The sequence below is a fragment of the Corella eumyota genome, chromosome 2, assembly GCF_963082875.1.
Source record: "Corella eumyota chromosome 2, kaCorEumy4.1, whole genome shotgun sequence".
In the NCBI taxonomy this organism is placed as follows: domain Eukaryota; kingdom Metazoa; phylum Chordata; class Ascidiacea; order Phlebobranchia; family Corellidae; genus Corella; species Corella eumyota.
In genome coordinates this window covers 2,221,344-2,235,273 of record NC_137491.1, presented here as the reverse complement: position 1 = coordinate 2,235,273, position 13,930 = coordinate 2,221,344, and the positions used below count along the sequence as shown (strand labels likewise).

The following is a 13,930-nucleotide window of genomic DNA, read 5'->3' as shown; positions in this document are numbered from 1 at the left end:
TTAGTTTAATCGTTGATACAATTTATCTTAAATGACCTTAGGCAGTTTGTCGAATAGCTAAAAATAAATATTCGTGACGTAAAAAAATTATTAGTCATTTTCCGTAGAATATCACAAATTAGTTATAACTTCTGTAATTGCATGGGTATCGTGTTTATTAATTATTTTGTTTTAAGAGGGAATTTTTATAAAATGAGATTAAATGTTTATTTTCATTGGTTAAAGTTCCAAGCAAGAAAAATGGGATTGCCAAGAATTCAGTTACTTTTTTATGGACTAATTTTAATAGGTGCAATATTGTTTATGTATTTTCTGACTTTTATTTACAAATTTTTTTTCATTATTTTTATTTTTTTTTATTTTGTTTTTTCGCACATTGATAAAAGAATATAATAAATATGATTTACAATTAATATTACAACAATGCGACAGGAAAAAATGACAAAATCAATTTAATGATTTTACCGGCAGCATGGTGTAGTGGTAAGAACACTTGCTACACCACACATGAGGTCGCGAGTTCAATCCCCACAGATCTCATGCTGTAGCGCCGTTGAGTAAGGCACTTATGAACGGTACAAACTCCTGCTAAGCCAATACTGAATCAGCAGTATAATTATTGGGCAATTATAATCTATAATATCCCAAACTGCTAAAGGCAACTCGAGACTGGGTCGGAGTAACTGATGTTACTCTATGTTTAAGTCGCGCATTCGACTTCCCACATCGAGGATAAAGATATATAAACAAAAAGAAAAATTTATAAATTTTTTTTCATTATTTATACTAATGTAACAACAAAGATATATTTTTATTAAGTGTTTACAGTTTTTGTTGTCAAAAAGGAAATATGCTTTAGTATTTTGCCTTATCTATTGATGCTATAACATTGCACAAGTCACTCTCAGTGGAAATTAAACTTTGAGTCATAAGACAATGATTCAGTTTCAAAAAGTTATTGGACTTTAACTTTTTCTTTAAAATTTTATTTAAATAATAAAAAAGTGCCAAAAATTTACGAAAATTGTTTTTTTTAGTTGGATTAATTATTTTGTCTAATGTCATGCACCTTAAAGAACTACACAGAGAACAACTCAAAATAGCTTCTAGTGTACAATCAATCAGTAATAATAACGAAATTATCAAATCAGGAAGAAAACCACTTTACTATTTATGGGCAAAAAGGTAAGTTTATAATTACCCTTATACAAATTATAATCAAGGTGTAGTGGTAAGAACACTTGGTTATACTATGTGAGGTCCTGGGTTTAATCCCCACTGCTATTGTGCTGTAGCACCTTTGAGTAAGGCACAATAAATTGTATGATCTTCTGCTGAACAACAGTTAATCAGCATCTTAATGATCAGGTAGTAATGATTCATAATATCCCAAACTGCCAAATGCAACTTGGGACTGGGTCAGGGTAACATAAGTTACTCTATGTTAAGGTCATGAAATCAACCTTTACACTCAGAGAAAAAAATTTTTTTTTTTATTTAACTGAAAAGTATTTTGTTTTAAAAAATTGTTAAATTATTTTAGTGCAGATAGTCCTCATATGCTTCATGTGAGGAATGTTTTTAAGGAACTTGGGTATGAGAGGTGGAATGAAAATATGAAGGAACCGTGGGATGTAATGTGGGGTTATGAATATCCCTTTTCTAAAGTTATTGGAAAACCAAACGACATAACTCAAAAACAATTGGTAATCATGTTATGCATCTTTTACATTTAAATTGTGAAAAAGGCTTAAGTAACAACAAAAACATATATATTCTAGTATGTTTCCTTATGTATTATGTGAAAAGGCTTAAGTAACAACAAAACTACAGTATAACTTGACATATATATTCTAGTATATGTTTCCTTATGTATTGTTATAATTGTCGGTAAAGTTTAAATGGACAGGTTTACATCCACAAGTTTGGGTTTTATTGTCAGTGTTGTATACTGTATGATAATAAATATATAGTTTTTGTTAGCCTAAAAAGTAGGGCAGTTTTTAACCAGATATTGTGCATGCAAATAAAAAAATGGCAAGGCTGTGGCACTAATCTATATTTTTTTTGGTCAAATTAACTAATATTTGGCCATGTAGAAGTAGGCCTTTATTTAAAGCCTTAAAAGATTAAAATCCTATTTTTAAATAATGTTAAAATTAACAAACAATGTGTCATAAATTTTTTAAATTTTTTTTTTAAAAAAAGGTTTAATTGCATATATATTTTTTTATGAAAATAATTATTGTAGACTTAAAAATTAAAAGTTATTTTCAATATTTTAGATCAATCATTTTCCTGGCTTTGGGTTTATAACTAGCAAAGTATTTTTAGCCAGATCAAAATTCAGGTAGGTTAAAGATATTGTAAAAACAAAGGTAATGTTAGTGTTTGTATCAGGAAGTTAATAAGATACTTCCTCTTATACTTATACCTAAGTTGTGTAAATTGTGTTTGTGGGACTGTTACAACATTGAATTTTAAATTTAAGTATATATATTGTGTGGTTTTATTAATATACCATAACATAACTATATTATATAGCCATGATAAATATTCTGTCTAGTTTTTAAGTATTTAACCATGTTTATAAAGCTATATTACTAGATCAATAGTTTGGGATTTCAATCTATTTTCATAGTATTGTAGAGAATGTGAATTAAACAAATAATCAAATGGGTTGCGATGTAAATTTTTAATTGGCTTAATATGTAATTGAGTTTGGCATTATATATACTTGTGAAAATTAAATAAAAAATGAATTATTTATTTTTATAAATTATTTAATAAATTTTAGGCACATTCCAACGGCGTTTAGTTTGCCCAAAGAAAAAGAAGAATTTATTAAATATGCGAATCAAAATCCAAGTAAACTTTGGGTCCAAAAGAATAATCAGCATCGTGGTATTACAATCAAATCCATGAAAGGTAAGACTAAACATTAAACATAAAAGTTTTGCAGTTTTTTAAGTGGAACAAATAGCATATTATTTTTTTGTGCATGCAGTTTATAAAATCCTGAAAACAAATAGGCCAATAAAAACATTAGAAAAAATTGAATTATTTTTATGGTTATCGAAAAAACAATTTTATATTTTTAAATTGCGTTTTAACGAAACATTTTGATTTTTTATGATATTAAAATTAATTTTTTCTCTTGTAGATATTGACCTAACTGCCTCTGATTCTTTTGTTCAAGAATTTATTAGTGATCCATTCTTAGTGGATGGTAGAAAATTTGATATTGGAATTTATACGATAATAACTTCAGTTAACCCATTAAGAATTTATGTGTTTGATGGGGAATGGCTTATAAGGTAAACCAAAATTTTATTTGTTATTTTATTCATTTTTATTAAAATTGCTTTACATTTTTGTATACTTTAATATATATGTATATATTATTTGTGTACAAAATCTCTAACCAAAATGGTTCTGGTAATAAACTATTAAAACATATTTTGGTCGAGATACAAAATTAGTTCGCAGTTTAGTAAGCAAACATTATCAATTGGTTAATAAAATAACATGCTGTAGAAAATCTTTTACTCCAAGAATAACACTAATTTAATAAAATTGTTTATTTAGGTATTGTCCTGAAGACTACAACCCATTTGATGTCCATAACACAAACAAATATGTAGTTGCTGATGATTACACCCCAACCTGGGAGGTATTGGGTTAAACTGTTATTTATTTTTTTGTATATATCTTTATCCTCGATGTGGGAAAGTCGAATGCGCGACTTAAACATAGAGTAACATCAGTTACTCCGACCCAGTCTCGAGTTGCCTGTGGCAGTTTGGGATATTATAGATTATAATTGCCCGATAATTAAGCTGCTGATTAAGTGCTGGCTGAGCAGGAGTTTATACCGTTTATAGCGCCTTACTTAAGGGTGTTGCAGCATGAGAGCAGTGGGGATTAAACCCACGACCTTGTGGTGGGGTGGCAAGTGTTCTTACCATTACACCACGCTGCCGGTTTTTGTAAAGTTAAACTTTTTAATGTTATAAGGGTTTACCTTCGGTTATGGTGTGATAGTTTAAACACTTGACTTTTCTGCAAAGTTAATTTTTGGTCAATATGTTTAATTAAATTCTAATCTGTCAAAAACATTTTAGACTTGGTTAAGATTATGGTAGATACTTTATATTAGGGTCAAAAGACGGGTTAAACTAGAATAGTTTTTGTTTACTTTTTATCTAAACCACCATAACAATTTAAACAATGACTAATTATTATTTTTTTTTGAAGGGATGAAATTTTAAACTTATTTGTTGTGTGGCCTTTAAATAAGTTAAAAATATTAATTTTTTAGATGCCTTCTTTACGAGACCTTTACCTTCGTTTACAAATGTCACATAAGAATTCGTTATTTACATTCATAAAAAAACAAAACTTTGATGCTGATAAACTACAAAGAAATGTTTACCAAGCTATAGCAGATATGATTAAACTTAAACAAACTGACATTATTAGCGCAGTATCAAAATACCCGTTTGGAACATCGTCATTTTTTGAGATGGTTCGGTTTGATTTTGTGTTAGATTCGAAACTAAATGTTTATCTTATGGAGGTAAATATGTCCCCTAACTTATCAAGTGCACATTTTACTGATAATGGGATAATGTACGAGAAAGTTGTTTTTAATACTTTAAGTTTGGCTGGAGTTGCGACAATGACTTCGAGAATCGGAAATACAAAGTAAGTTTTAATTGAAATTAATTAGTTTTGATAACTTTTAATTTTAAATTTTCTTAGTGTGATATAATAAATAGCTAATATTTTTTTTTTGTATATGTCTTTATCCTCGATGTAGGAAAGTCGAATGCGCGACTTAAACATAGAGTAACATTAGTTACTCCGACCCAGTCTCGAGTTGCCTTTGGCAGTTTGGGATATTATAGATTATAATTGCCCGATAATTATGCTGCTAATTAAGTGCTGGCCCAGTAGGAGTGTGTACCGTTTTAAGCGCCTTACTCAAGGGCGCTACAGCATGAGATCAGTGGGGACTGAACCCACGACCCCATGTGTGGTGTAGCAAGTGTTCCTACCACTACACCACGCTGCCGGGTAATTTATAAAGTTTCACTGTATCATATCTTCCAATTTCAATATCAAAAAAAATTTAACTTGCTTTTTTTGTTTAGCTTAAAAGAAAGTGATCACATGATTTGTAGTGATCGTGATATTCAAGTTTATGATGAGGAATGCCAAACTTGCACAGATTGCAAGACAGAGGTTAGTTTTTGTATAAATGTTTATTTTTGATGTTAAAAGGCCAAAACATAGGGCCTGTCTTCTGACCTAGTATTAAGTAGACTTTGGCAATTCTAGATATTTTTGTTAATTATACCAAATAAATAGCGTGGTGTAGTGGTAAAAACACTTGCTACACCACACATGAGGTCATGGGTTCAATCACCACTGATATCATGCTGTAGCGCTTTTAAGTAAGGCGCTATAAATGGTATAAACTCCTGCTGAGCCAGCACTTAATCAGCAGCATAATTACCGGGGAATAATAATCTATAATATCCCAAACTGCCACAGGCAACTCGAGACTGGGTCGGAGTAACTAATGTTACTCTATGTTTAAGTCACGCATTCGACTTTTCCACATCGAGGATAAAGATATATACAAAAAAAATAAGCTGCTGGTTGATTTATAGCTTGGCAGGAGTTTAAACTGTTAAGGCTGCTATACATAATGCGATGACATTGATGCAGTGAGAATTAAACAACTAACCTTATGTTGTTAGGCTGAGTGTTTTAACTATTTTTACCCACAACTCCCAAGGTTATTAGTTAAATGTTTTAGGTTAAAAATTTTACCCTGAAAATTAATTGTTAGGTGCATAGGAAATTTAAAAATGAAATATTTTGTTTTAGATTTGTCAGCTATGTTCTCCATGTTGGAGTGATGATATTAAGGGAATATTAAAAGCTTCATATTTTGAACATATTAACAGAATTCGTGCTAAAAGAGTTTACCCTCCACCATTGGTGAGTACTTTAACATAACTTTATTTTTAAAATTTATGTAGTGCCAAAAAGAGGCAAATATTATAAATAGGTAAAAAAGTGAGATTCGTAAAATGCTACAAATTCGTAAAATGTAAAATGCTATAAATCCATTCGTAAAATGCTATAAACGTAATATACTATCGCTAAGCAAATAACCAATCAGCAGATTCATTATCGAGCAATTTTACTCAATAAGATATTAAACAGTCAACTCCAGACTGGGTCAGGATAACAAACGCTACTCTATATTTAGGCTGTTAAGTCGACTTTTTTACATCAAGGATAAATAAATAATAAAGTGTAATACATTAAAATTAACAAAACTACAGTTGTTATCATAAAATGAATCTTAAATAATTTTTTTAATTTTTTGCAGTTGTCACAAAATCAAGCTAAAAATTTAGATTTAAGTAATTTACCTGATAAAGATAAATTACAAACTTTATGGTTTGCGGGAATGTGTAGGAAAAATATAGCATGGTGTTCTTAACATTTTTTTATTTAATTTATTCTGTATACCAAACTTTATTGTTATAATATACCTTATTCAACCTAGACAACATGTTTTTATTTTTTCACGACTTTTATTATTTAACATACATATTAATATTTACACTTAAACTAAACCAATCATTATTTTAAATCAAAAATTGTAATATTAACTTAATATTTAGCCTATTATTGATTAATTTTTTTTATTTACAATAAAATTTTATTAAATGTTTTTGCAATAATTTTTTTTAATCATTTTATAATCATTATTACACTACATCAGAAAATTTACTATTTTTGTTGTTTTTTTTGCGTTACTAGTTAATTTAACTTGTTTATATAATGCATGAAATTTGCACTAGAACCCAGGGTATTTTTGTTTTTTCCTAATACTTTATTATAAATTAAAAACATTTTAAAATGTAATTTTACTTTCTATAATGCCATGAGATTTTTGATTAATAATAATGTTTAAAACTGTGTTTTTAAATTAATTTGTATTGTTTATATTGCATAACTAAAAACTGTATTTTTCTGCACTTTCTGCTGAATTTTTATTTTATATTAAACAGATTACATACTTAGTTTAACATTTAATAAACGTTGATTATTTTAAATTTATGTATTATTTATAAAATTTTAATTTTCTTTTTTGGTTTTTGTTAGTAAGTATGTTATAAAAATATAAAAATAATTAATAGCTTCCTAGCGTTTCGGTAGTTTCTAGCTTTTCGAAAAACTTCATTTAGTTTAAAAGTTAAGGTTTTAGTTAATTTATTTTAAAGTCAAAATTTTTAAATTTTGTAATAGGTATATTTTTGTTAATTAAAAAAATTGGAAAAAACGTAATTAATTTCTTTTAATTTGGCAACTCTGTAAATAAATAACTTGCGCGAAACTCACAACAATATGAAATCAGGTTATTTATTTTTTTAATAATATTTTTAAACTAAAAATTCAGGTTGATTAAAAAGGCAAACAACTAAAGTTATAGTCTATAAATTATAATTACTCTTTTATTCCAAACTACAGTAACGAAAATTTTTCTATAAAATTGGCAAAAAATTTCTAAAGTTTACGTAAAGTGCAAAACCTAACTATTTTCTAAATATTTAAATTCTAAAAACCATCATCAGTTAATGTCTGATAGTTTCCTATGTGAAAAAGCCGTTTTAAATACAAAAAGGCAACATTTTTATTTATTTTTTAAAGAAGTTTGTTATTTAAAATGTAGCAATTTTTCTATTTATTGTATATATATTCTGTAAGATTTTTAGCCAACTTGGATCACAAACCAAGTTATTATGCAAATGGGTTTAATACTTGGAACAATATTTACTTTTTTACTTTGTCACAATGTGTTGGGATCAAGTGGTAAGTTTTAACTAATTTTTTGAAACTTTTTTTCTATATTTATTTTTTCCTAATATCTGAATGTGGGAAGGTTGACTTTACAACTTAAACATCCAGTCTGGAAAGTAGGACAGTTTTCAACGAGATCTTGTGCATGCAAGTGTAGAAAATGCGTGACCGCGCATGCAGGCGTACCACGTTTTTCGGTCAATGCACACATGATTTATGTTGGCATGTTTTACCTAAATTTGGCTTAAATATACAAGGCCTCAGTATTGCGCCAATACACGACACTGTCTATTTTACACAATTCAAAAAATGTTGTGCTGATCAGTTTAAATTTGTTTGTTTTTTTATTTTAAGCTTGTATCTTATATACTTGAATTTTGCATCAAATTGTAGGTAAATACCACAAACATATGGAAAATATAATCGAGTTAGAATGGGGTGACAACAACAATTATCAAACAGATCTTACTTCAAGTTTGCTATTTCATCTTAATCCTTCACAAAATATCGCGTTTGTAAGTAAAAAATAATGCGATAAAAAATATACTTAAGATCAAGTGCTTTCAATATTTATGACTATCTTTTTTTTTTTTTGTATATATCTTTATCCTCGATGTAGGAAATTTTAAATGTGCAACTTAAACATAGAGTAACATCAGTTACTCCGACCCAGTCTCGAGTTGCCTGTGGCAGTTTAGGATATTATAGATTATAATTGCCCGGTAATTATACTGCTGATTAAGTGCCGGCTCAGCAGGAGTTCATACTGTTTATAGCGCCTTACTCAAGGGTGCTACAGCATGATATCAGTGAGGATTGAACCGACGACCTCATGTGTGGTGTAGCAATAGTTCTTACCACTGCACCACGCTGCCGGTGTTAATACCATCCTTATGTTATTTTTTTAAAGATGTTAAGTTGTGTGGAAGTAAAAATAAATTCCAGTGATGAAGACTTTGAAATGATTTATGCTGATACTGACATTAGTTTAAATGAGGAGAATTGGTACCAAACTGCATCTGATACTTTATCAGTAAGATTTTAAAATTTTTTTTTTAGGAAATTTTAGAAGGGTTTAATTACTTTGGGTCTGGCTAATTTTACTTGTCTATTATTTCTGTTTATTATTATAATAGGTAATTAACTTTAGTTTTTGCTAACAACTTCTTTTGTTAAAGAAAAAGCTATTTTAATCGAAGTTCTACTTTTTACCACACAGGGCTACACAGACCATATGGGACAATACATTTACCACACAGAAAAAAATAAAACGCAGAAATAGTGTAGCCTATTTTTTGTAATCAGGGCAACTAGGGGGTTTTCCCAGAAAAGGGGTTATGGCGGAGGTTATGGTACTTAATTTTTAGCAAAAGACAGGAAAAACAGTCAACGTAACTTGTGTAGTCCTGTGTGGTAAATAGTCACCTCCTGTGTGGTCCAGTGTGATCTGTGTGGTAGTTAGTAGGACCCTTTTATTATTTTAATTGTTCAGAAAATGTCGCGTTGGTTTGCTGGAAAATCTGGCAATGGATCGGAAAAAGTAAAAGGATATTGCTCATCACCTTATAAGGAGTTATATATTCTTATTAAACCACGTTTAAGCGGACAAAATTTTCAAGTTGAAACCAGGATTATAAGTATAACAAAATGAATGTTATTTCTTTACTTTTTTAATGTTAATTTAATTTTTGCATAATATATACAAGTAGCTTGCCCACAAATGCTTTGCATTAAAATTGTCGTAATATGGTCACAACTCTTATTTTAAATTTTGCAACTATAATTACGTTTTTTTTTGGATTTTGTTAAAATATAAAATACTGCTTTTTATGTAATTTTGTATTTAAAAAAAAAAATATTTAGTAAAATTGTGATGTTAAGTCAGAATTGAACTCAAGATATAACATACAATTTTTAACTTAAATATAATTTTTTTTTAGTTTTTGACCTGTCATGCTGCCTTTGCTTAATATCTGGTCTTCTTTTATTTTATATGGCTGAAAAATTATCCAAATCTTCAACTTTTTATTATACAAGTGGTACTAGTGTTGGTGTTCTGGCTTCAATTCTTTTATTGGTGTTTATGTTAAGTAGAATGTTACCGAAGGTAATTTATGAAGTTAAAAATTCGTTAAAACTGTTTTTAATTTTATAATATTTTTATAATTTATCGTTTTGGTAATAAAAAAAATTTATTTTTTTTGTGTTGAAGTATTGAATTTAAATATAGTCTTAAATTTTAACATTGTCTTATTGTTTTGCAAAATTTGAAATTTAAATTAAAGCAATAACTATTTCTATGGTAATATATCCGGCAGCGTGGTGTAGTGGTAAGAACACTTGCTACACCACACATAAGGCTGTGGGTTCAATCCCCACTGATCTCATGCTGTAGCGCCCTTGAGTAATGCACGCCAGCACTTAATCAGCAGCATAATTATCGGGCAATTATAATTTGTAATATCCCAAACTGCCACAGGCAACTCAAGACTGGGTCGGAGTAACTAATGTTACTCTATGTTTAAGTCGCGCATTGACTTTCCCACATCGAGGATAAATTATATATATACAAAAAAAATATATAGCGAAAAATCTTAATATTATAAAAATTAACTTATTTTATTTTTTCATGCAGAAAAAATTAGCATATACTTTACTGTTTGGTGGTTGGACAATTTGTGCATGGATTTTAACAAAAATTTGGGGCAATTTAAGTGAGATGTTAACAGAACATTATTATTTGCTTGCTGGATATATCCTTATTTCAGGTTTGCAATTTTTGTGTTTCATTTTTTAGAAAAAAAATTTGATTTTATTCTTATTTTTGGTAAGTTGTAATGTGTTGTGTATATTTTTTTAACTCAAACTGATATATTTTTTTTTTATTTTAAATATTGTATATAAACTTTTAAAAATAAGATTACGTTTTTTTTGTTAAGGGTTTTTATTCGAAAATTAAACTTTTTTCGTAAAATTCCTAAAATTTTTTTAGGGTTCTTAAGTTTTATATTCTTATACCGATATGGGCCAGTTATTGACCCCCGATCTAATAATATTATACAATGGTCAATTCAAGTTCTATCTGTTTTACTTATATATAATGGAACACAACTGCCTAAGGTATTAGGTGTTATCATAATTACATTTAACACTTGGATGTATGTATTTGTTTATAAATTATATGATTTTTTTTACCTTTTTTGGTTGTTTTCTTTTTCTAGTTTTCTTTGACAATTATTTTTGGAATATTTATTCAACAACTGCTAACAAATTCAAAAACTAAAGAAAATTTTGGGGAAATTATTTTAACGTTAAAAAGATTTAAGCTAATGTAAGTTTTGTTTAAAAATATATTAAAATGTTGGTATACAAAAGAAAAATTAATCAGTAAAAAAAAAAATTTTTTTAAATTTAGACATTTTATTATAAACAACTAGTATATGTATTGAATTAAAAATAACTAAATTAACTTAAAAGTAGTAAATATGCATAATTAAAGCGCTCATATAATGCAGGTTATTGGCTGCATTTTAAGTGTTGTAATGTTGTTGTTTACTAATAAATAAAATTTAACGGCTAATAAAATAGTACTACAACATGTATATATGTATATATCTTTATCCTCGATGTGAGAAAGTCGAATGCGCCACTTAAACATAGAGTAACATCAGTTATTCCGACCCAGTCTCGAGTTGCCTGTGGCAGTTTGGGATATTATATAGATTAAAATTGCTCGATAATTATGCTGCTGATTAAGTGCTGGCTCAGCAGGAGTTCATACCGTTTATAGCGCCTTATTCAAGAGCGCTACAGCATGAGATCAGTGGGAATTAAACCTACGACCTCATGTGTGGTGTAGCAAGTGTTCTTACCACTACACCACGCTGCTGGTATATGTATATATATATATATATATGTAAATTATGTTTACTAAATATCAGTATAAATAGATTTTTTTTAAAGAAACAAATTATTGGGAAAATATGGAGATCCAAAACCCAGAAAATTGTTAACTGAAGATCAATATCGGATTGAAGCTGAGATTGAGACTAAAAAAGCTTTGGAAGAACTACGACAATTTTGTCAGAGTCCTAAATGTTCACCGTGGAAAACTTTGCTACGAATTGAAACACCTAAAAAGTAAAACTCAATTTTTTGTTTAATTATATTTAACTTATACTGGTTAGGAGTTTTTCTAGTGGTTTTATAAACATACAAAACCCTAAATTTAAAACTAAAGTTTTATCTTAAAGGTTTACCCAAAACTTCTGTTTAATAACAATAACCGGCAGCGTGGTGTAGTGGTAAGAACACTTGCTCTCCACACATGAGGTCGTGGGTTCAATCCCCACTGATCTCATGCTGTAGTGCCCTTGAGTAATGCGCTATAAACGTTATGAACTCCTGCTGAGCCAGCACTTAATCAGCAACATAAGTATCGGGCAATTATAATCTATAATATCCCAAACTGTCACAGGCAACTCAAGACTGGGTCGGAGTAACTGATGTTACTCTATGTTCAAGTCGCGCATTCGACTTTCCTACATCGAGGATAAAGATATATACAAAAAAAAAAACAATAATTTAAGACCAGTTAAAAGTTTACCAATGACTTAAATATGGCTTGAAACTTAAATACTTAGTTAAATTTGCATTGTTATAAGGCTAAGTTATATTTTTAAAGGTAAGTGAGGCAAATTAAATGTGAAAAAAAAAAGTTTTTCATAAATTAAATTTTTTTTTTAAATTTAAGGTTTGCCAAATTCATCGAAGGCGACCACCATCTTTCAGAAGCGGAGATGAGTTGCTATGACAACGACATGGACATTACAGTGGAGGAAATAAAAGAAGAAGACGGTTTCATATCGGATGATGAAGAAGAAGAAAGTTTTAAGTTGACAAATCTGGATGTCTCTTCAGACGAAGAAATTTACTGGTAACTCAAAATTTTGAACATACAAGTTTAGTTATATTTCACTTTTTTAACTTCTACTTATAAGAATGGAGGGGGAGTTTTCTTGGGGTTTAAACTAGAAAAGTTTGGGGGCAGTGTTTTTCCTTAATGTTAAAGTGAGTCTGTATATTTGCCCGATAATTATGCTGCTGATTAAGTACTGGCTCAGCAGGAGTTCATACCATTTATAGTGCCTTACTCAAGGGTGCTACAGCATTAGATCACTGAGGATCAAACCCAAGACCTCATGTAGTGTAGAAATTGTTCTGACCACAACCACACGCTGCCAGTTTTAATGGGGGATTCTGCTGGTAATTGCAATTGGTTAAGGGGATAAATGTAAAAGTGCATCTGTTTTTGCCTAATATCTATATAATTTTATGTCCTTTTACCAAATTTATCGAAGCCATTGACAGTTTAGTTTATAGCCTTTTCAGGAAATGATTTTAAAAATTTTTAAATAAAAATAATATTTTTTTTTTTTTAGATTTGTAAGTTGCTTGAAGTTAAATTTAAAAGTTCTGCAAATAAAAGTTTTCACTGTGTAAAACATTATCTCAAAAATCTCATATCCCGTTGAGTTTCAATTTTTTATTGTTTTTGTACCACTGACTGCCTTGTTTTTCTGTAACCCCAAAGGTTCTTTAAATGTTTTCCTTAATAAAACAATATTTGTGGTAATAAATAATAGTTCAAAGTTTTTTTAGCCAGCTCGTTAAAATAAATTTTTCTAATTTATTTATTTTTTTGGAATAAAAATAAATGTTTTTTATATGAAGCTTTTTAAACAGATTAAGGTGAGGTGGCATAAAAATATTTAAACCTAAATATACTTAATAATTTGCACCTTTAATTCGAATTAAAAACTGAATATAAAGGGTTTCAGATAAAGGGGTACAAATTTGTGGGGTTTTAGCTGTAAGGGTTCAAATGTAAGGCGTTTAAAAGTCTGACTACTATATTTAACTGCTGGTTGTTTTTCAATATTTGGGTAAAAATATATTTTTTAGTTATTCAAATAGTTTTATTTATTTAAACAATTTTAAAACCATTTTTCATAACTTTTGCCCACCCAATTTGATTTAGGAC

At 28.9% G+C, this 13,930-nt stretch overlaps 2 protein-coding genes across 2 annotated transcripts; both read left to right on the top strand.

Annotated features, from left to right (window-relative positions):
- Positions 1-156: 156 nt before the first annotated feature.
- Positions 157-6,888, top strand: LOC145742961 (putative tubulin polyglutamylase ttll-15). Its single transcript, XM_082560808.1, has 11 exons — positions 157-289; positions 1,038-1,185; positions 1,544-1,706; positions 2,286-2,350; positions 2,798-2,928; positions 3,164-3,317; positions 3,589-3,673; positions 4,322-4,707; positions 5,157-5,247; positions 5,899-6,012; positions 6,410-6,888. The coding sequence occupies exons 1-11, from the start codon at positions 193-195 to the stop codon at positions 6,521-6,523; spliced, it is 1,548 nt and encodes a 515-aa protein (XP_082416934.1). The 5' UTR covers positions 157-192; the 3' UTR covers positions 6,524-6,888.
- A 680-nt stretch (positions 6,889-7,568) lies between these two features.
- Positions 7,569-13,547, top strand: LOC145743136 (nuclear envelope integral membrane protein 1-like). The gene is made up of 11 exons (XM_082561042.1): positions 7,569-7,899; positions 8,281-8,402; positions 8,798-8,920; positions 9,380-9,524; positions 9,828-9,994; positions 10,523-10,655; positions 10,880-11,007; positions 11,109-11,218; positions 11,851-12,027; positions 12,641-12,823; positions 13,329-13,547. Coding segments are annotated over exons 1-11 (1,359 nt in total). The 5' UTR covers positions 7,569-7,829; the 3' UTR covers positions 13,330-13,547.
- Positions 13,548-13,930: the final 383 nt, after the last annotated feature.

What these genes read in the sequence shown, in the direction of transcription:
- LOC145742961 (XM_082560808.1), top strand. Translation starts at nt 193, where the DNA reads ATGAGATTAAATGTTTATTTTCATTGGTTAAAGTTCCAAGCAAGAAAA. An exon ending in TTATGGACTAATTTTAATAG is followed by an intron (nt 290 to 1,037) that starts GTGCAATATTGT and finishes TGTTTTTTTTAG; the next exon opens with TTGGATTAATTATTTTGTCT. An exon ending in TACTATTTATGGGCAAAAAG is followed by an intron (nt 1,186 to 1,543) that starts GTAAGTTTATAA and finishes AAATTATTTTAG; the next exon opens with TGCAGATAGTCCTCATATGC.
- LOC145743136 (XM_082561042.1), top strand. Translation starts at nt 7,830, where the DNA reads ATGCAAATGGGTTTAATACTTGGAACAATATTTACTTTTTTACTTTGT. An exon ending in CTTCACAAAATATCGCGTTT is followed by an intron (nt 8,403 to 8,797) that starts GTAAGTAAAAAA and finishes ATTTTTTTAAAG; the next exon opens with ATGTTAAGTTGTGTGGAAGT. An exon ending in CGAATTGAAACACCTAAAAA is followed by an intron (nt 12,028 to 12,640) that starts GTAAAACTCAAT and finishes TTTAAATTTAAG; the next exon opens with GTTTGCCAAATTCATCGAAG.